General features: G+C 42.6%; 1 protein-coding gene across 2 annotated transcripts in view; it reads left to right on the forward strand.

Moving 5' to 3' along the window:
• The window catches only part of satb2 (SATB homeobox 2), a 45,025-nt gene that overhangs the window by 17,599 nt on the left and 4,652 nt on the right, over positions 1-22,774 (forward strand). For both annotated transcript variants that reach the window (XM_041950572.1, XM_041950573.1), the window contains exons 4-12: positions 6,129-6,255; positions 7,734-7,857; positions 8,804-8,906; positions 9,614-9,664; positions 9,750-10,336; positions 12,279-12,488; positions 12,695-12,781; positions 13,594-13,746; positions 16,142-16,336. In XM_041950572.1, the coding sequence (XP_041806506.1) occupies positions 6,129-6,255; positions 7,734-7,857; positions 8,804-8,906; positions 9,614-9,664; positions 9,750-10,336; positions 12,279-12,488; positions 12,695-12,781; positions 13,594-13,746; positions 16,142-16,336 (1,637 nt within the window). The remainder of the gene's footprint in view (positions 1-6,128; positions 6,256-7,733; positions 7,858-8,803; positions 8,907-9,613; positions 9,665-9,749; positions 10,337-12,278; positions 12,489-12,694; positions 12,782-13,593; positions 13,747-16,141; positions 16,337-22,774) is intronic.

Consider the following 22,774-nt stretch of genomic DNA (forward strand, 5'->3'; position numbering starts at 1 on the left):
GCAAGGACCTGGTAAAGCTTAAGATGAGATCACACACAAACATGCAGTCAAACTGAGGTCATACCTGAGAGACTTAAGAACATTTAACTGCCACAAAAAGGCTCTTTTAAAGAATACTAAAGACCATCCTTCCATTTATTAACTTTGTCACCTGAGTATGTCGCAAAGCTTTTTTTTTTTTTAGCTTTTGGTTGTAGACTTTAAATTTGCAATTGATAGTCTGTTAAAGCAAATAAAGAAAAATAAGCTACACACAGATACGCATTGTCTGGCAGTGATGGTCTAATACAGCCCACTGAATTCTATGGCGAGTATCTGCGATGGTTTTCAGCTGAATCAATCCTCGATCCTCAGTGTTTGTGCTAAGTATCAGGCGAGGTCTCTGTCTATGTGTGTGGAAAACAGCGAGCCACATTGGTCCCCTTGTCCACATCAATGCACTCCCCTTTAAAAGCACCACACCAGGGGCTTCAAAGGCAAGACTAAACGGGACATCAGAACTCAACACAAACAGAGCTCTGAGAATTGACTCGAGCACCGTTCACTTACAGTGTGTGCACAAAACACACACATACAAACGCTAGTTAATCCACGCGAGGATGCATTTGCCCTCGCTCTACAGCCAACATACACTCAGCATAGAGCTCCATGTAGTCATGCAGTGCTGCAGACAAAACACACACACGCACACACACAAACACAGACAGACACACACACACAGACACACAAGTGTTTGTACTTTTGTCCTTGTGAGGACCCTCATTAACATAATGCATTCACTTACTCAAACCTTAACCGTCACAACTAAGTGTTTCACCCTTAACCTGACCATAACCCTAGCTTAAACCAAAGTCTGACCTAACTCTTAACACCATGCTGGCCAAAATGTCCTCTTTCTGTTGGTTAAAAACGGTCCTCGCTATGTAGCCAATACAAGTGCACACATGCACACACGCACACACACACACTTCCCCCCAGCTTCTCTCAAATGAATACTTTTTGTTTTTTAAAACAAGCGTTTATGTTAAATGAATAATTTCTGGCTTAAATTATACATTTTTTTCCCCTGCGGTCCACGACCAAAATTACACAGAGTCCCAGCTATTTTCTCCCTGTTTGAATTGTGTCCTGCATTCTTGTGTCCCAGCGGTGTATTTAAAGTCACTGCCGAGGACCACGGCCTTTCTTTAATTAGCTTAGCCCAGTAATTAACTGGGAGATATTGTTTATTTCAATTATAAGGGTCTGAAGGCTTTTATAGAATGGATGGGAGCAGACCTGTACTTTACGGCTTTAGTCAGTGAACAGTTAACAGTGGTCAGTGTGTGTGTGTGTGAGAGAGAGAGAGGGGGTAGAGAGAGCATTGTTGCAGTGCCACGTCTAACAGGCCACAAAGGGTCACTGCCGCAGACCATGTCAGCAATCCACTGGACATCTGAGTTTAGACCTCTTGTGAAGTGTAGTCTTGGTTCGTACACCACTTACTTACACAAGATTCTTATTTATTAAAGGCATGCTTTGCTTCTACGTTTATTAATTATACATATATATACTCCCACAAGTTTATAATCCAGCCTTCTATTAGGAATTAATAGTATTCCCCATGACAAGTCAACCGAACTTCATGAGTAAAATCTATGGAGTGCCCCTTTTAAAAAACAGCCAGGCTAGCTAATCGTGTTTGGAAGAAAAAATAAATTGAAATAGTAAAATTGTTCCACAGATTTTATGTGTCAAGGCAACGATTATTGCCAGTGTTCTGGGTGTGCTCCTCCTGGTTGTTCACAATGTGGCAACTCAAAAGTTCTTATTTATGGCTTTCTGCTGCTCAGTGAAGCATTAAACATGACTAATTTACCATTAATGACGACAAACTTACCAACACTTCACAGTCTACTCCACAGTATTTTGGATCAAGTAAACTGTAATTTATATTAAGCCTAAAACTCTTTGCTGCCATTTATCAAGCTGTCGCTCCCCTCATGGAGGGCTTACTGAAGCACTTACTGAAATGACAGCATGACATGCTCCTTAGGGTGCAATGAGGGATGATAGGGGTGAGTCAGGCTGATGGGGGTTTACCCCAGTGTGTGCCAGGGGTGGAACCTGGAACCAGTTTGGGAGGAAACCTGCATGCGTGTGCAGGCTGCTGCGACCATTCGGACTTATTCTACCATGGGACAATAGGATTACTGTGTGTATTTGAAAGTGTGTGTGTGTGTGTGCATATGTTTGTGCGTGTGTTTCTGTGTGTGTGCAAGTGTTGATGAGAGGAGTCAGAGACATCAGTGTGTGTGCTTACGTATGGATTTGCGTTTGTGCGGATGGGCACACTCAGACATGAGCCAAGCCACCAGCCGGCCACATTAAAGCATGTCTCTGGGAGGTGGAATTTTAATATGGAAATGGGAACAATGATTTCTACTTTTAAATGTGGACAAGAAGCAGAGCCCATTGAACAGCAGACCAAAATGATGGATCAATTATTAATGCATTTACCGTCACACTGTGAGCGTGTGAGTGTGTGTGTGGGTGGCTCTGTGCTTGCATGTGAGCTGGTACATGTACATGTCAGAGTTTATGTTTGTCTGCTTATTCACGCGTTTGTTTCCACCCAACTTGGCATCACCAAAACTATTATGGCTTATTTTCACATGTGTGCATGCTGCCTGCTGAAGATAGCCAGTGGAAAGAGTTTCTGTGTGTGTGTGTGTGTGTGTGTGTGTGCATGTGTGTGTGTGAAACAGAAAGAGACAGAAAAAAATAAGAGAAGAGAGAGGAGGAAGGGCTCAGTGTTTTCCTGTCTGTCATAAAATGATTTCAGTGGTTTATTCCGTCTCTTTAAAAGGCTGTTCATAACGTCTTCCCTCTAACAAAACTCTTTGGCATCTGAAAATTCATGTTGACACATGTACAATATTTTATTTCACATGTGAAATCGAGAGTGACCAACGACAAAACCACTTGTAATTCCACATGACCATGTCACACATACATGTGAAAATATCATTTCAAATGTCATAATAAAAGTTTTTACAGGCAATGACTTACATTTAACATGCAAATATTTGAAAACCATTACCTGAATGTGAATTCATGATATGCGTAACAGCTCAAAACTTTGTGTATTTATATTTGCTATGTGTGAAATGGTGCTCCACATATGATTAATATGTAAAAATTGCTTCCTGTTCCATTTTCCTCACATAAATGTGGACAGCATACTGTAGAAAGAAACCTTCATATGGAAACAGAACGTTTTCACGTGGAGCACAGAAACTAAAACTGACCACTGCTGTTCCAGTATACTTATCTGGTTGGGTTTGGGTTCTTAAATGTTGTCATGGTGGTCTTCCTCTGGGGCTCCCTGCCCTGAGGGGTCAAGTCCATTCTGTTCATAGTGGATTAAATGATGCTCCGCTTGTATGACTAGATAATTAAGAACACAGCTCGGCCTGACTGCAATCAAAGATATAACTGAGATATAAACACAGAGGAGGACAACAAAAAGAGGCAGCGAAAAGAGGGAGGGAGAGATCAGAGGGGTGTGGGAAGAAGAGAAATCTGAAGAAAGGATGAAGAAAACGAGAGAGGAGGATATGGGGGAGGGGAGGTGGGAAGGAAGGAGTGAGGACCCGTCTGGATCTCATTTAGAGGATAGTAATGCGATTAGCTTTGTTTAGTTTTCACAGCTCCAGCCAGTCCCCATGAAAGAACTCCGTCAGTGTGTGACTGCATGCGTCTTTGTATGTTTGAGTGTGTGTGAGTGTGTCGCGGTGGCTGAACGAGGAGGTGAAGTGCGTTTGTGTGTATTGTGTCTCGTGCTTGCATGGTTTTTGAGTTCGTATAGTCTTCAGCTAAATTGTTCAAATCAAAAGAAACGTACTTACCTGTGATGACACTGCACACCTGCAGAAATACAAACACCTTCTAATTCAAAAACGCACATGTTCAGACACGAAAAGCTCGTTTCTGTCTGTAATTCTGGGTGACACTGACACAGACCCAAAATACACAAAGTATCAGCTACAGCTAAAATACAGTTTAACCCAAACCAAAGGAAATATTTACTGCAGGACTGTGTTCACGACACTGTGTCCAATCCTCATGTACTACTGAGTGCGAGCCCTCAGTTGTGTAATAGTCCCAATTTACCCCCCCTCAGACTGCTGATTGTACCTGTTGCTCTGTGCCTTACTACGAGAAGGACTCTTTATCTACAAAACTACAGCACAGTGAGATATAGTTCATTATGGTCTGCTGTTAAATACAGAAACATAAGTCACATTTTCACAGCTGAAGGAAGTGAACGACAGCTGATTGGAGCAGAGGTCCAATAAGAATATATACTGATAGCTGCTGTGAAATATTAGTGCATTGTAATTCTTGTGTAGGCCATTTTATAAATGCTATATATTCAATATCAAAATGTTTTGTGGGTTTGGGTTAAATAAAGTGAAACAGCCATAGATTTCCCAGTAACAGGACAGCACAGTTGCACAGTCTCTAACCGCTCAGGACAGGCTCTACGTCAGGCTGCGTCTCTGTCAGGATAGCACACCGTAACTTTGATAACAGAAACAAAGATAGTCGGCAGTTCACTGTGATGGATATCTCAAGTCTCTGAGAGCTGATTTTCATAGCATGCGTAAAGAAATTAGAGGCTGCATGAAAGACGTGACATCAAACTCAAAAATGATGGTATTCTTTGAAAAGTGGTTTAAAATGATGTCCTGAAAGCAGGCTTTCACAGTTTCACAGTGAAATAATGAAGTGGTGTTCAGATACTCATTGCAGCAGCAGAAATATAAATATATATATATATATATATAATTAATTAATTAAGAGACATTTTTAATGAATGTTTCAGCAAATCTGTTAAATGTTTAGATAAAATGTGTGTAATGTATGTCAGTGTTCACTGATAACTTTTTCTAATTTGTTTTCCACTAATAGCGGCTCTTGCAACACAACATGCACTCATATCGACTAAAGCATGATTACCATGGTTAATGGTTATGTTCTCTTCTTTAATGTTGGTGAACAGCTTTGTTAAATATTGAAAAAAATCAAAAGTGACTTGAAGCATGAGGCAGGACGTGTTTACTTTATAAACATTTAACCGAAACCAGGATCTGTCCCTAACCTTAACTGAAGTGTGTTGTCGCTCAAACCTAACCACAGGCTGTGAGCTGCAGTCTCCCAAGCGCTGCGCTTTGTGCACCCCCCATACATTAAGACTGCGTTTAAGTTTAAGGTCACTTTTACAGAATTAGATCAAGTAAAGCAAGGGCGGTTCATCAGAAACATTTCATTCTAAAGAGAAGAAGAGGACATGGTTCAGGACTTCTTAAATTCTCTCATATAATATACTCTGCTTTAGTATTTCATACATATATATTAAAAAAACAAACAAACAAAAAACACATGCAAAAGCCTGAGATTAATATGGCAAAGGCATGTTGATGGTGAGATGGAGGAAGACTGGCAGGATGTGATACCAAATGTGAGCTGGGCAACATTGGATGCAAGAAGTTCATCCATTATAAAAACTGCTCATAGATATTATTTTACACCAATCAAACTGTTCAAAATAAGCTTAAAACAGCAACAAATTTCAACATGTTCTGTGAGATTGCCCCCTAGCATCGCCTTTTGGAAAGAGGTCCTAAAAATACTTGAAGGGGGGCTGAAACGTTCACCAGAATCCCCACAAATGATCATGCCACTAGGACTTGATGAAGCAGTGAGACAGGGCTGACAGAAACAGGCTTTAGTGGAGCAGCTGAGCTTATTTTATGGACCTGGAAGAGCCCACATACACCGGAGTGCACAGAGTTGCTTCCACTCGTGATGAAGACTGCTCATTTTGAAAATTTGATTGGCAAAGTGAAGAATGTCCAAAGCAAAACAGCCAAATTTTGGCAGAATTTTCTGACATAGATTAAGGCTGCAACATTGAAGAGAGGGTACATGTACGAGATAACAGAATATAAAGGAATATTTCTTTTTTTATTTTCATTTTTCTTTTTATTTTGCCACATTTGTACTTCCTGTATTTTTGTATAATGTAAAAATGTTAAAACGTAGAATAACTTGAGTGACAAACCTTTTTTGTCTCTGTCCAGGCATCATCAAGGTAGGAAGGTGGAACCCCCTGCCTATACACTTCCTGACTGATGCACCTGAAGCTACAGTTGCTGACATGTTGTTGGAGGTCTACCACATGGTCACACTACGCATCCAGCTACAAAGGTCAGATTGAGTATTAAAAGCGAGGTTTCGCAGGTTACTATTTTCCAGACATTTTGGATATAATTCAACTCCGAGCTCACAAAGAAATTGCCTCTGGCGTAAGTGAGAAAGTGGAAATGTCATTCTAAATCAGTGACTTTCCACTCACCATTCCCGTCCACCGAATATTGAAAACAACACTGGAAAGACTGCATGTCCATAAATGATGGACGCAGTAATTTAAACCAAACGCTGTGTGTGGTTGCACTGAAACAGACACTTGGTCCGCTGGGCTGCTGATGTCATTGCAGCTGATTGCACTTCGAGAATTTACCATATCTATCGAATTTGAAAACAGCAGTATTTAAACACTAAAGCTCCAGTTAAACAAGCCGGTGGGGATTTCTGTATTATCTGCCTCCGTCAGGGAGAATCTGTGTGCCAGGAACTTCTAGTTCCCGCAAATAAGTGAAGCGGGATCTTGATGGACAGATAAAAACAGATAAACTCCAGATGAGAGGGTTATTATTGTTATTGTCTTGGCACGTACCAGCCAGGTTTGTTTACGTGTTTATGTGTGTATCCATGGCGACGGAGGAACTGTAGCACACTCAGTGCTCAGAGTCGAAATGATTTATTTGAGGTTAAACTGAAATAAAAGCAAAGATTGCAGGAAGATGCTGTATAGGTCTATGCAGGAAGCTGTGGTTTGAGGTTAATACAGGACATCTGAAAGTTCAGCAGGGTTAGAGGCTAATTTAGGGTTAAACGAATAGTTTGACATTTTCGGGAACTACACATATTTGCTCTCGTGCCAGGAGTTGATGAGAAGATTGACACTGTAAATATGAAGCCACAGGCAGTAGCAGGTTAGCTTAGCTTAACATGAAAACTAGTTAGCCTGCTATACCAGCACCTCCGAAGCTCAGTAATTAATAGTGAACATTCCCCTTTAGATAAGATAAGATAAGATAAGATAAGATAAGACAAGATAAGATAAAACTTTATTTATCCCCAGTCGGGGAAATTTGGGCATTACAGCAGCATTGAAAGCAGTGGGAAGAAAAAAATAGCAGCAGAGGTACATACATTGAAATGAAAGACAGCAGGTTGTGGTTTTATGGAGGTGAATGTGTCAGACTAGTTCTTGGGATGTTGTGAAGTGCATTCATGCTTCTGTGCCGGCAGGTAGGTTTTGTTCCCTTTCGACAAACACAGGCTAGCTGTTCCCTCCTGCCTGCAGGCTTTAACAGCCCGCTGGCTCCACCTTTGTATTTATACTACCAACACGAGCGTGGTATCGATCTTCTCTGCTTACTCTTTGAAGGACATTGAACTGTTTCTTGAAAAGTTTAAAGAATATTGTGTAGTGGTTACCCAAAACATCCCGGATAACACTGTAACACAATTTCTAAGTTTTGTTTTTATGGTTAGTCTTTGTGTCTCAACTGATTACCTCAAAATGTGACAGGCGTGTGTGTGGTTTTGGCTTGTTGTAGTTTTTCAAAGCTGGAGGACCTGCCCTGTGAACAGTGGAACCACGCTACCGTCAGAAACGCTCTGAAAGAGCTGCTGAAGGAGATGAACCAAAGCACTCTGGCCAAAGAGTGTCCTCTGTCACAGGTAACATCTGGCTATCGCTACACAACAACACACCGTGCCTCGAGTTCTTCATCCGTCACCTTCACATCTAAACCCAATGGTCCTCATCACAGAACTGCTTTTAAATGCTTATAATATTCTTAAAAAATATATTCTTTTGCTTTTACACCATCAAGGTTCAGTCTCGTTCACTGACTGGGCCATCACATGCAGTATCATTTTAATATGATAAAAGATATTACTCACAGCAACAACAAGCTGAAAGTGAAAGTAGCATTACCACTGGCTCCACGGTGGGTTAGCTAGTTCCAAAGAGGCGAGCGACTACAGTAGTGTGGAAGTGGTTTGGTTACAAAAGATCAGATGTCCAAAAAAAAAAAATTGGTGATATGGAAGAAGTGCAAGAAGACTGTAGCAACAAAAGAAGGAACTTATTTCGCCGCCTCAAGCAGAAGCACCCACAAGTACGAAGAGAGCCAAAAAGCCTGCGAGGAGAGCTCAACAGACATCGTGGCTTCTAAACCAAGCAACAGATCGCCAAGTCTTTGGCAAGCCCTGCTCCGTATTTTGTCATATCGTCAAGAATATGTGACATTAGTTTAGGGCTATATTGCCCACCCATAATGCATTGTGTTTATTATTGCCACATTTTAATTAAGCTCAACACAAAAAAACGACCAATTGTGTTAAACTCCCCAGCTGCATGTTTAGCCCTCTGTTCAGCCCTGGTCTTATAATGGTGTTGATCACAACATCAATTGTAAGCATGTGTGTGTGGCTGGAGATTCCCTCTCTGCTCTCTACTGGCTTGAGTTTCCATGGGTGGCTTCCAATCATGATTAATGTTTGTCTATTTCTACTGTGTGTGTGTGTGTTTATGTGAGCATGCCATGTGGTCATTGCGTGAGTGTAAGCATTTTATATTATGTTAGTTATTAATTATCTTTCCCCTCTCTTTCTCTCTCAGAGTATGATTTCCTCCATAGTGAATAGTTCCTACTATGCCAATGTCTCCACTGCCAAATGCCAGGAGTTTGGTCGTTGGTACAAGAAGTATAAGAAAATCAAAGGTGAGCTGCACAGTAAACAGTGCTCCAACTTCCTTGAATGCTCTTATCAGCGGTGCCCAACCGTCATAAGAATCCAGCATCAGACATGCAGCCTGTGATGAAGGGTAGGAATGAACGTAGCTGTGTATGAAAGGTTGGGAACCACTGAACCAATGCTGCCACATGGTCAGTCAGCTACACTACAATCACTACATTAAACACTGAGACAAAACAGAAAGAGAGAGCTTGGCCTGGCAGTAGGCTCCATCCAGATGTCAATACACATGCTATAGAGCTCGCTGCTCTCTAATTGGCTGCTAAACATGTCAGTCATAGCTAGAAACTGAGGGGGATAGGTGTAGACTGCTGGACCGTTTGTTCTAGCACCATCCAATCTCCCTCACAGGACAAACAGACGCTTTTCTTTGCAACAGATTCATTTTTGAATATGGAGTTTTGTGTAAACTTGTTTTGGCCGTGAGCTTCAAAGTTCATTCTTAGAAACAGCAAACAACTCCGTCTCAGTTCAAGGTCAGTCCATCAGCAGATGGAGCAGTTATTGTGGAACTGTGGATGTTCAGTTTTTCATTTTTCTGAGCACATCACAGACTTCACGTTGGCTTAAAGATTTAGCTTTATGTTCATTCTGTTCGTCATACGGACCTTGATGTGATGTGATGTTAGGCCGTCCCCTCTGACTGATTTCCTTCCTGTGTTTCGTTGAGCAGTAGATTACCTGGAGAAGATGTGGTCTGGACGAGATGCTACTGACATCAAAAGTGAGGAATCTTCTCAGTCCCTCTCACAGTCTGCACGTGTGAATGTGTTTGTCTGACAACACTGACTGTCCCTTCCCCCCTCCAGTAGAGAGAGACAACATGGCAGACTTCTGTGTGCTGGGCCAGAGACCTCCTCCTCACTTGGCCGGCCTGGCTCAACTCAGTCACCTGGGAGCCGGCAGCCCCCTCCTCAAGGCGGGATCTGGCGATCCGCAGGCGCCCTCCCAGCCGCCTCAGCAGCCTCCTCCGCCCCAACAACAGCCCTCCCCCCACGGTCCCCTCCACCACAGCCCTCCTCTCCGTACCAGCCAGGTGCCTCCTCCGCCCCCGCCCCCGCCTGGTGCCCTGCAGCCCCTGCTGGGACCAGGTGGGCTGCTCTCTCCCCAACTCTCCCCACAGCTGGTACGTCAACAGCTCGCCATGGCCCACCTCATCAACCAGCAGCTAGCCGTTAGTCGCCTGCTGGCCCATCCACACCCCCAGGCCCTCAACCAGCAGTTCCTCAACCACCCGCCCATCCCACGAGGATCATCCAAATCTGGCGACCACCCTGGGGCCAACCCCTCGGCCGCTGAGGTCTCCTCTGAAATCTACCAACAGGTCAGAGACGAGCTCAAGAGAGCCAGCGTCTCCCAGGCTGTGTTCGCCCGCGTGGCGTTCAACCGCACACAGGTAGGAAACAGCTCGTAGCTTCAGGTGACATAAACAAGTCGAGGATGGAGATGAGGAAAATCTAAAAAATCTATATATATGGCATCCTGTGGTGGCATTGTGTCAGGCAAGACCAAACTATTCTCCTACTGCTGAAGTGAACTGACACATTTTCTCAGATTTCACAGAAATAAATGGAGATTGCTCTAACAGATCATCATTTTTCACGCAGGGTTTGACTAATTTTGTGGTCACCCACCTCGTGGTATTTTCAGTGGGATTAGCGGAAGCATGGCAGGGTAGCTTGCTGGGTCATTGAGTCTCCTTCTACACCCTCGCAGCAGCACAAACACCTGATGCATTCAGGCTGTGCTAAACGGGTTACACGCCCCATTAGACCAGTGTAATGGGAGGTGGCTCATAGACCTACTGCTATAGAGCCCAGGTGTGTCTCAGTGGTTTTTGGTCATATGCTGATACTGTTTTGCTAAGGTTCATCATTTTCAATTTGGATCAGAAATAAGCCTGCATTATTTTAAAAGATGCAGGATGACCTGAACTGGCTCACCTGGATTTTTAACAGTGACTGGAACTGTACGAGTTTGAGTCACTTTACTTGAGTATGTTCTTTTCATGCCGCTTAATACTTCTGGTGGTTGGTTCCAACTTCTCAGAATTTGGTGCTTTTGCTTTTAATTATTTTGATAATTTGGGAGTTTGGGCTGGTTGGGTTGAACGAAACAAGAATTTGGAGTATAGTTAAAACAAGCTCAACCAACTTTAAATCCAATGTTTAAATGTTGAAATGAAAACTTATCATGCTTCAAGGACAACCTCACTTTCAAAAAGTTGGGAAGCTGTGCAAAACATAAATAAAACAGAACGTGATCATTCGCTAATGACTTTTGACGTATACTCAATTGAAAACAGCACAAAGACAACAAAATTTAGTTTTTGAGCTCATCAGCTTCATTGATTTTTGTAAATATCTGCTTTCTGATTTTGATGCAGCAACATGTTTCAAACAAGTTGGGACAGGAACAACTAAAGACTGGGAAAGCTGTGGAACGCTCCAAAAACACCTGTTTGGATCGTTCCACAGGTAAACAGGTTGATTGGTAACAGGTGATAGTATCATGATTGGGTATGAATCATCCTCAAATGGCTCAGTCGTTCAGAAGGGAGGATGGGACAAGTACAATCATTATTTCTGGCTGTGACTGTAGAAAGTGGGGACCGCGGGCCAAAGTTGGCTCATCATAAGGTTCGATCTACCCGCCAGATGTTTCAAGTAGAAAAAAAATTTGGGTTAGAATTATGATATAAATCACTCTTTATGTTGCTTTTCGTAAGGGAAACATGCTCTTAAAGTATGTTATTATTAATTAATTTTCATAATCTAAATGACTCTTTGTGCAGGAAGTCGGTCAGTTAAGACAATGGGTCGTAGTACCATTCTGCATCTTAACAATATAACAATACAACAGGTGGTTACTTTTGGCCCTTGGCCCACCATGAGGTTGCACTTTTGACATTTCAGCGGTAAAAGTTGGTAAAGGATTATTGTCAAACTGTTGTCGGTATGTTTCACACAGCTTCCCAACTTTAACTGCTGGACATTTACGTTATTGAGTATTGTTGCAGTGTAGTATTAGTACTTTTACTTCAGTTAGGGACCAGAATACTTTATTTGAGGTAAAAGAGGTGCTTTTTCAATTTTGATAGCTCAGAAAATGCATGTTTTAACAATCACAATAAAAACTCAACAGTGGGCTCATGCCAAGCAACTGCAAATACTGAATCATCCCACATTTAGAAGAAAACACTAATATGCACTGGGATAATCTACTCCAATGCATATTAGTTGGTATATAAGGACCAGAGGCTTGACGTTAGTAATTAGGCAGCAATAACATACCCTCTTGCAGAGTTCAGAGTGAAAGGGCGTGTCTTCGTTATCCAGGGCTTGCTGTCAGAGATCTTGCGGAAGGAGGAGGACCCTCGCACGGCCTCGCAGTCTCTGCTGGTCAATCTGAAAGCAATGCAGAACTTCCTCAACCTGCCCGAGAGCGAGAGAGACCGAATCTACCAAGAGGAGAGAGAGCGCACCATGAACCCCTCAGTTGGCCTTCCCGCCTCCAACTCCTCCAACCCTCCTCCACGCCTCTCACAGGTTAGTGTGCCATGCAGTCACTCCTGCCTGCAGCGTGTTTTCACCCCCTGCATTAGACATGTCTACAATAGGAATACCAAATGGTTGCTGTTATGGGAGCCACAGACGAACAGAAACAGTGAGATTTGAATGATGGCTGCAGGTGTCATCATAGTGAAAACATGTGATTGTAACATGCCTTGTGTATTGTGTGTGTGTGTGCATAGAAAGTGTGGGAGAGGAGTTTGGATGACCAGATAACCCCTGACACCTGGGCCTCCATCTGGAAGAACAAGACGAAGATCTCCAACTCAGTGAGTTATCCACAATCTTAAACTTGCCCTCGCAAAGTAGACTGCAACACATCATGTGTTATGTGACAAAAACTATGCTGGGAAAGGTTTATCATCAGCAAATTCCATTTCTAATGAAAAAAAAACTGCTTCAAAGCTATCATAGGAGCACATCGTAAACATAAAGGACATTATGCAGTATTTGGACATTTCTTTCCATCTGCACAAAACAAGTTAGCATCATCAGTGATAAGAAGTTCTCTCTGATGTCAGGGCAAATGTCCATTCATGGCTCTGGGTGAATTTGTGTGCTATTCTTATTATGTCTATGTAAAATTATCTCAGCATCGTTTACACTGAGGGAATGTAAGCTGGCCGGTCTGTACATGTCTTGTGGACGACTTCAAACACTGTGTATACAAGCTTTCTGAGAGCCAATACATGTTCATTCAAACAGAAACAACAAAGAAAGACAAAAGAGAAGGACTTAATGACTTTGATCTGTAAACAAAATTCATGTGGAGACATGCGCTGCAGATGTGCATCTGATGCTCATGCAGGAAACACTGTATGTCTGTTCTCAGAAAGACTTGGCCCAGTCATCAGCTGATAACCTTTCCTCATATATTTACACAAGATTTGCTTTTGTGGATTCTCTTAGTGGTAGTTGTAGGATATATATGAGCCCTTCAGAAGTGCAGCCGAATCCTCAAGTCGTTTCCTTCAATCCAAACGTATCTGATAGCTTCTCCTCATTAAACATCAACCATTCAAAAGGACTTGCATTTGTACTTGTACCGTGCATTACATCATGTGTTGATCCTCTCTCCCAGCCAAAGCCGTGTGGGCCGTCGCCTGACCTCCCACTGAAGCTGGAGTCGCTGGTTAACATTACGTCGGGCATCTATGACGAAATTCAGCAGGAGATGAAGCGAGCCAAGGTGTCTCAGGCTTTGTTCGCAAAGGTGGCCGCCAACAAGAGCCAGGTGAGGGAGTGACCGGGAAAATGGCAGCCAGTTTTGGGCCAGTGGAGACTTCAACTTGAGAATGAAGGAGCATTTTTATTCCTAGAACAAGTCAAGACAATAAGACAATATAATATGTATATCAAAACAGCTTGAAAAGCTCATAAAAACCACAAAGCTTGACAAAACCCTCTACTGCAGAGACCAGAGCTGGAGCACTGCCACGACTTGGTCATCTGCCACACTGTACACAGTCAGTCATCAACTGTATCACCTGTCACGTGGCTCATGATAAACAGCTTTGGATTGTTTTGTTTCCTCAGAGCTCTGATAACATGATGTATTGCGGTTCAGTTCAGAAATTTAGTGAATATTATGTCTTGAAACTGAACTTTTTGATGTGCTGTTTCGCAAAGAAGCACACATGAGCCACTGATTTTAATTGGACATCACACAATTAATAGTCAATGGACTTGCTTGGATAATTTATTAATAATAATAACTATACATCATGTTCTCATTTTTCAAACGTTTTACACCAGGTTCTCTTCATTTATTAGTAGATTTGATTTCCATGTACATTCACAAAAGCTTTTCTGTTAGTTCTATAATTTCCTTTAACAGTCCCCTCACAGGGAGGATCAGTTGATTGACTAACTGACTGATTTCATGCATGCATGAGAACTAATGTCCTCCATGATCCTAAAATGTAAAAAAAACAAAAATCCTAGAGACATTTCTAGTTTTCAGATTTGTCACAGCAGGACATGCAGTGGTGTAATTAATAACATTAATGATGTATTTGTTCTGTTGAAGTATCCCAGTAAGTAATGCACAGTACCACAGCCGCACAGCTGGCAAACCTAGATGAATGCAATATTGGAGAGACAAATGTACTTGCACACTGTTGCAGTATAAGGTGCTTGAGCTAACTTATCAGGATAAGAACTGCATCAAATGAATTTAAAAAAAAAGACTTATCCAGCTTTGGGCCCCTAGAAATGGCACTTTAGCAATTGCACCAGGTGGAGGAGGAGGATAACAAGGACAAGCCAAGGCTTGCACCCACCCTCGCTAGCCAGGCAGCTTCTTTCCTCTGTGTTTACTGGGTGTTGTATTCCTACATAGATATATATATCGGGATGTTAACACTTAATATTTCAAGGAGAACCCTCTCTCCGGACAGAGATGTGTGCTTGTTTCCCTCCTCAGGCCAAAGGAAAGGTTGTTAGACAGGGACCAAGAACTAAATTAAAGAGAAAATGTGAAAAAACAAAACAAAAAAAGATGTCATGTTGTAAATACAGCTGTAAGAGAGAGGACTCGTTGTTAAGCAGAGGCAGCTGAGGAGCCAAAATCCTTTCATTTATGGATATAGTTACATGTTGCTATGAGTCGCCAGGTGTAAGCGTGAGAAATGATGAGATGCACGCATGTATACAGCACGTGCATGGTTGTGTTTGTGTGTGTTCGCGTGTGTGCTGTTAGCAGGGTCCCCCAGGTTGGTGGGTCTGGGGGTGGCTGAGGGTCACGGCTCAGCGCACCCATCTGCTGCAGCTGGCCACAAGGACAGAGTGAGAGGAAGAGAGAGATGATCAGGCTATTAGTGGTGCATGCTGCCCGAGGTGGCTGGTTGAACACAACAGCTGGTGTCACAAACTGAACCAGTCTAGCAGATATAATTGAATCTTCTCCCTCTCTCCTTCCCTCGTCTTCTTTCCTACATTTACCTCACAAACCCTGCACGCTTCCAGCTTCTTCATCTTTTTTGCTGAATTTGATTCTGACTTCTTTATCCCCCGACTCTGTCTATCTCATCTTCTTTATATCTTTCTTTTTCACCCAGCTTTCTTGCTAGTAGGTGCTGATTCTAGGGCTCCACATTGGGAGAGGGCCGATAAAATATAATATACCGTAATATAATAAAACAAAAAACACAAGGATGGACTAAACAATGTTGTGTCATGGGGAACAAAACCCTCCTCCGTCAAAATGTATTTATAAGACAGGTTTAAGGGAATAGTCTCCCATTCGTCAGTGCACTTATTCACTTTGTTAGATGTGAAGGTTGAATCCACTCTCACATGTGTACAGTAAATATGAATGTTGCTCTCCTCCAGTTTAAATCATGAACATGAGGTGTTAATTTGCTTACAGGCATTTGATTACACCTCCATGCCATCAAATAGTCTCATAGAGAATAACCATTAAACAAATATCTCAAAACACAAAATACAACCTGCTTAATCCATGAACTATATGCCGGCTGTAGACTTATTTTTACTATACAAGCATGAGAGTGGTATCACTCTTCTCATCTACCAGAACATGACAAAGCCCATTTTCTAAAATATATTCTGTATTCAATATATCTGCCTAACTATCTTTAACCCCCACCTTCATGCCTCTGCTCCAGGGTTGGCTGTGTGAACTGCTTCGGTGGAAGGAGAATCCCAGTCCAGAGAACCGCACTCTCTGGGAGAACCTGTGCACCATTCGGAGGTTTCTGACCCTGCCGCAGGCCGACAGAGACCTGGCATACGAGGAGGAGTCCAGGCACCATCACACCGAGAGGCTGCACACTGTCCTCCACCTGCCACAAGACACACAGGTAAGAGCCAGAAAAGAAAGTGTTTACAGCTGGTTTGTACATGCACCTCGTACCTCCGTGTCCAGATAGACACAGATATTTGACAGAGACAGGCTAGCTGTTTTCCCCTGTTTCCCGTCTTTTTGCTAAGCTAAGCTAACCATCTGTTTTCTGTAACCTTATACTGAACAGAAAGGCATGAGAGTGGTATTGATCTTTACAGCTAAATCTCCCCCAGAAAGCCAATAATTCTATTTCTGAAAATGTTGAACTATTTCTTTAAACATATCTCCTGTTTTTGAACATGATCCAACGATCATTGTGTGTGTGTATATATATACCACATGTACATGTACAGCAGTATGCAGTACATGTACAGACAAAAAAGGTTGTCACCAATGACAGTGATGGTGATTATTGAACATACTGTATTTCACCTGTCGTTAGTAATTCCTTGTTCTATTCATTTCATATAAGTATGTGCTGTATTGTTTGATCTGGCTGTGTGTGCACATGTGTTTGTGTGTCTGTTCGTGCCCCAGTGGAACAGAGAGTAAACAGTGTTGCTGGGTGGTGTGGCACTGGAGGAAATGCCTCATTAGTTTTTGAGGAGGGCGGCAGAGGCTGAAGGAGGGTGAGGAAGATCGATGCAGGAAACATGCTGACGTGTTGGCCTCTGTCATTACTGTTACCCTCCCACTCTGAAACCTGTGCCCTGTCCGTCTCTCTGTCTTCTTATTGCTCCTAAGCTACATAGATAAAACCTTGCTTTGTTGAGTCTGTGCAGTGCACATGCACAGTGCATTTGATGGTTGGAGGTTAAAAAGCTGACATTCAGCTTCATGTGAGGAAGTTTACATCCACATCAGACGAGCAACATGGGAATTTCAGTCTTTTTTATATACAGTGGTACAATTTTAGGGATCAAATTAAAATGGCCAAATTAAAATAACTTTTGTGTTTAATATTTGGTTATAAATCCTTGGCAGTCAATAGCCGAAATCTCCACCCAGTGACTTCAGCAGACAACGATGTCTCCATCACCTTTACTGACTGCCTGTTTCACCGACTGTTTACCTTAAGTCTAGTCATTAACAACTGAAATAAGGTCATTTGGATTGAGGTCAGGTGACTGACTAGGCCAACTGAGAACAATCAACAGTTTGGCTGTAAATCGTGTTTGCTAAACGGTAAATCTCTCAAATACTCAAAGATGAAAATTAGCACAACCTCATCGTCTCTTGAGGTTCAAAGTTCAATCATATCACATGGAATTGCAGCTGTTCAAATTTCGAGTTTCTGAATGTTTCAAGGAAATCTAATCGTGTTTCCTTAAAAGTTGATTTTCAAAGTTTATTTTCTGCAGCTGACGAAACAATCTCACCTGATGTTTCATTTAGTTGCTGTTCTGGAGCTTTAGATCATATCAAATGGAGAGGGACCTTAAATGGCTCAAAAAAAACCAAAACAAAACAAAAAAAAAAACGGAAATCTATCATCCCAACTGGCAAACTCAATGTCCCAAAGAACATACAGCATGACAGAATAGAAAGCTCCAGAATAGCAACTAAATTGACCTGAGGGGGGATTGTAAACCTCATAGTTGATGTGTCATTTCAGTCTGTTCTCATTTCCAGATCATCAAAAAGTTTTGTCATGCCCCTTGGCATCTCATTCAGGCACACAAGGTACCCCTTTAGTGTCTGTATGAGACGTCTGCCAGAAAGCCTTTTCTAATGCGTGGTTCACATTGTCAAATGGTTGAGGTTTGGTTTATTTTGGCCACCAAAACTGCTTAGTTTTAGGAAAAGATCATAAGTAAAGCTCGACTTTTGATTTCACAGGCGACACAAGCAGCAGTCTGCTATGTGAAAGCCCTGTGTTTTACCCACCCGTCCACCCTGACCTCCCTACACAGACATTATCTTCTCTTGATACTACGTCACCTTGCTCTGACCATCTAATACTGCTGTGGATGGGTTTGCACTGGAGTTAGTTGAAAGCCCAGTGTGTCTCGTGCGTCTGTACAAGCCTGACCTTGTAGTCATTTTTGAGGAACTTCATAAAATCACTGCTACTGGCCAAGAAATAGTCCATCACACAACTCTTTGAAACACTGCTAATAGGTATTAAACAAGCGAGACATAACATGTTAACTGGTGAGCTTTAGAGGTGCTGGTGGGTGAAGTTGGTTGTCTGTGAAGCCTGAACTGTTTGCTGTTTGTTGGCTGCTGCTTTATTTGAACAGACATCATTTTCACGAAATGTGTGGATAAGTGAATACATGACTCAGCGTATTTCCCAAAACGCTGAACAACAGAAAAGGCGTCACTGTCCTGCTACCAACTGAAAGCACTGTAAAAAGGTCAAAGGTTAAGGTCAGCTACACAAACTGCTTGCTCAAATCCACTTCAGCAGTGCAGGCCTGAGATCAGGTCTTCCGGTTGAGAGATAGTCTGTCTAACCACTAGCCCTCCCTGCCCCCCAATGCAAAGCTATTATATACCACATATAGTATATACCATATGCCATAAATCAAAAACAGGCAAATTCTCAAACTTCCCATTTAGCATCTCGACATGACTCTTATGGATTGTTGTGCAGCTCCGCCCACCTCCACTCTGCCACCAGGCAATTTTTCTCTCTCCTATTCAGAGCCCAGTATTAAAGGCTGATGGGAAGATGGGGAGGAAGCTGTGGTGGCACCATTAACACATTCCTCTGGTCCTCTCACACTCTCAGCAAAGACTAAAAATAAAGTTTACCCTCATAACGCCCATGTCGTAACCCCCACCACCACGACCAACCCCCACCCGACTCGAGAGACACAGGGAGATGAACTGTAGTGAAACAGTGGTGATTTATTAATGGGAAATGAGGTGTGTGTATGTTTGTGTGTATAGATGTGTGTGTGTGTGTGTGTGTGTGCGTGTGTGCTCATTTTGTTGTCTTCAGACCCCCCTTCATCCCACATGAAGCCCCCACCAACCTCAGGCTCCAGCCAGCCTGCCACCACAGACCACACATGTGTCCCATCTGCCACACATGCACATACACAAAATCTCACACTGATAGTTGGTAATGTGAGCGCTCTTTTGTGTTGTGGACAATAAGAGGGTCTCTAAAACTGTAGCAACCAACCACAAATACACATGAAAAATGAATGCAGTGCTGAGGCCTAGCTATACAGTAAATCCACACACCAGTGATGTGTGTGTGTGTGTGTGTGTGTGTGTGGCTGTGTGCTTGGACTGGATTGTATGTAAAGTAGCATGAGCAATTTCTACATGTTGGGGGCTCTGGGAGATTGCTGACTCTGTCACAGTGTGCCTATTAAGTCTGCAGGTGCTACGTGTGTGTGTGTGTGTGTGTGTGTCAGTAACCTCAGAAGCATCACATTTCTTCATGAGTGACACAGTCCTGGTGTTCGCTCCACAGCTCTTATTCACACGGCTTTAGCAGTTAAGTGCGTCCCACAGCTAATTTGGCAGAGTCTGCCCTTATAAATAATTTCTTTATTGTTTTTGCTAAATTGATTTCTGCTGCAAGTCAAGGGGCGTTTGCGTGTGTGTGTGTGTGTGTATGACCACTCACCGTAGCTGAGACCCCAGGAGTGGTGGACTAGAACAAGAAGTAACAGCCACTGCGCCCTTACTCCTCTCTCTCCGTGTCTCACTTTAATCCAACAGTGCTTTACTGGCATCACACACAGTACAAACGTGCTGATTGCCAAAGCTACAACAAATCGCTCCTGTCAAGACCGTGAAAAACCATGAAAAACAGGAGGCGCCTGGTAAATGCCCATGTCTTTTAACCTCCACACCCTGGTTTTGTAAGACAGACTTTCTGTCAAAAATGTGAAATCTCAGAGGCCAAGCCAAGAAAACCCTGATGACATCATCAGGTATTATTTTCTCAGAGTTTGGAAAGTTCCCTCCAGAGCCATTACACAACATGTTTTCAGCAGCCGAGTCGTGCTTCCCACGATGAGTAAACTGATCTTGATGTGTAAAATCAGTGGAGTGTCCCTTTAAGAGATCACACGGTTTTCCAGATGTCTGACCTCTTGGAAACAAATCCTATAAAAACTCAGTAACTGATTTCAAACATTTATTCACAGAAGACATTCTGTCGTGTCACAACAGGAAAAGCACCGGTTTAAATAATGAAATAAGTGATGGCTGCAGTCCATGTAGCCGCTTCGGTTTAAGGGCCCTGGTATCGTTCATGCTGGATCACTGTCACACTGTCACGGCTTACGGCGACACTAGGCTTTAACATGTGTTGATTGCTGTTTATTGTTATTAAAACCACATCAGTGAGTCAAACTGTTGCGCTGGATGACATGTTCCTTCGTTGCCATGAACATAAGCACTGTACTTCAATCCCACATACACCATTCAGCTGCCTTAAATACTAGAACACCCAATGTGTTGCAGTAGGAAATAGTCCCACATGCATCTTTACTCCTGCTTGAGTAACATTTACTAAAAACTACAGTGCCCAGCTGTTTTAGGAAACTAAATTTTATGTTTGGGAAACATTTTCCAACTTTTACACATCCAATGGGCTCGGGGCTGAGTGCCACAGACAGCGTCCGGAAGTGAGAAATTATCGAGGCGGACTATCGTGCTGTTGGTTTAGGTCTTTTTGAAAGGTCGCACCAAATCAAGTCTTTCTTTGTTATTAAAGTCCTTCCTTTCTGTCTTTGTGACAAATTGAGCTGCTGCTGTTACGCCCAGAATATGATGGGATTTTTTTTCTTTACATTTGGGGAAAGATTGTTAAAGCTTCAACAATTTGTTTCTATTCTTCATTTGTTCACTTTGAGAAGAAGTAGCTGCCTCTCTTTCCGTGTTCCTCTCTCCAGACTTCAGAGCATCCTGGTGGCCTCTTATTCACTGTTGCAGGGTGGAGTTTGGGCTTTTTGGCAAACCACAATTAAGTTAATTGTTTAATTGCTGATAAATGGAATGAATACCACACACGGTTTGAACAAAAAAAATATGCAAGTGCGTGCATGCGTGTGACCACACGAATACGTGTGCGCACACACGCGCATGCACACACGCTCCCACCAACACTCAGCTGCACTCTCAGCTTGCCTCAGTAACATGACGTGTATACAGTTTTTCATCAACAAAAACAAATAAGAAACATTATTTTCCAAAAAAAGGAAATGTGCAGTGACTCATGTACTCCCCTAACCTGCCTCCAGTCCTCATAAATCGCAAGCACACACACACTTATTCAAATACAGGGGGGAGAGAAAGAGACAGACAGACAGACAGACAGAGACAGACAGACAGAGACAGACAGACAGACAGAGACAGACAGACAGAGACAGATCGAGAAAGAAAATAAAAAAAACACTGATTAACAAGAAAGGTGAAGTCATGCACAAAACTAACAGAAAAGTGATTTTTTTCTTCATTACATATTTATCTCTGTGTTAATGGTGTCCCTGGTGGTCACACACACACACACACACACACACACACACACAGAGAGAGAGAGAGAGAGAGAGAGAGTTAGGGGCCCTGGAGGACCAGAGCTCATTAAGGAGAAGATGAATATTTCATGTTCTATAATTCTTTCATAGTTCTGCGCCGTAATTTGCCTTGATTTACGTTTAAAAGAAAACTTTTCATTTTACTGCAGAGCACTCACAGCACTGCCAGGAGAGAGAGAGAGAGAGAGAGAGGGAGAGAGAGAGAGGGAGAGAGAGAGGGAGAGAGAGAGAGAGAGAGAGAGAGAGGGAGAGAGAGAGAGAGAGAGAGGGGGAGAGAGAAGGAAAAAATAGAAGTTTTTCAGGAATATTGAATCATGCCATGAGAAGAGCTGGTCTGGCCATGGGGCTCCAGCGCTTGTGGTTTTGGGAGAGCGGGGCTGTATTGTGTTGCTCTAAGTGACATGTAGTCTCTTCCAAAGTGTAATGTCAGAGGTGGGAGGAGCGAAAGGCAGGGAGGGAGAGATGGAGATGAACAAACACACTCTAAGCCTCTGCTGACATTAGCTTTCAGCCTGTTCAGAAGATAAATTGCATGAAAAAGTTTTATTCAATGGAAGATCTCATGTGACTTGCACGGTACAGAGAAATGAACGATCATAAGATCAATCCTACGCATGACTCTCTGCTGGAGAGGACACATTTGTCACTTGAGACAACGCATTGTTTTTGCAGCTGCATTCAAAATCTCACTTGAGTTAAAGTACAGAAGCTTTATCAGCCAAATACACTGAAATGTAAAAGTACTCATTATGAACAAAAAGGCCCATTTGGTGTTGATATATTGTGTCATTGTGTTATTATCACTGATGTATTCATTTTCATGCAGCATTTTAGGATTGTAGGTGGTGGAGGTAGAGCTAATTTGAACCATTTCATGTCCTGGATATTGGATAGTGTATGTATGAATGTATTTTGTATGTTGAATCTCTAACTGCAAAGTAACAAGT

Source organism: Chelmon rostratus, chromosome 13, assembly GCF_017976325.1.
Source record: "Chelmon rostratus isolate fCheRos1 chromosome 13, fCheRos1.pri, whole genome shotgun sequence".
NCBI classification, from domain to species: domain Eukaryota; kingdom Metazoa; phylum Chordata; class Actinopteri; order Chaetodontiformes; family Chaetodontidae; genus Chelmon; species Chelmon rostratus.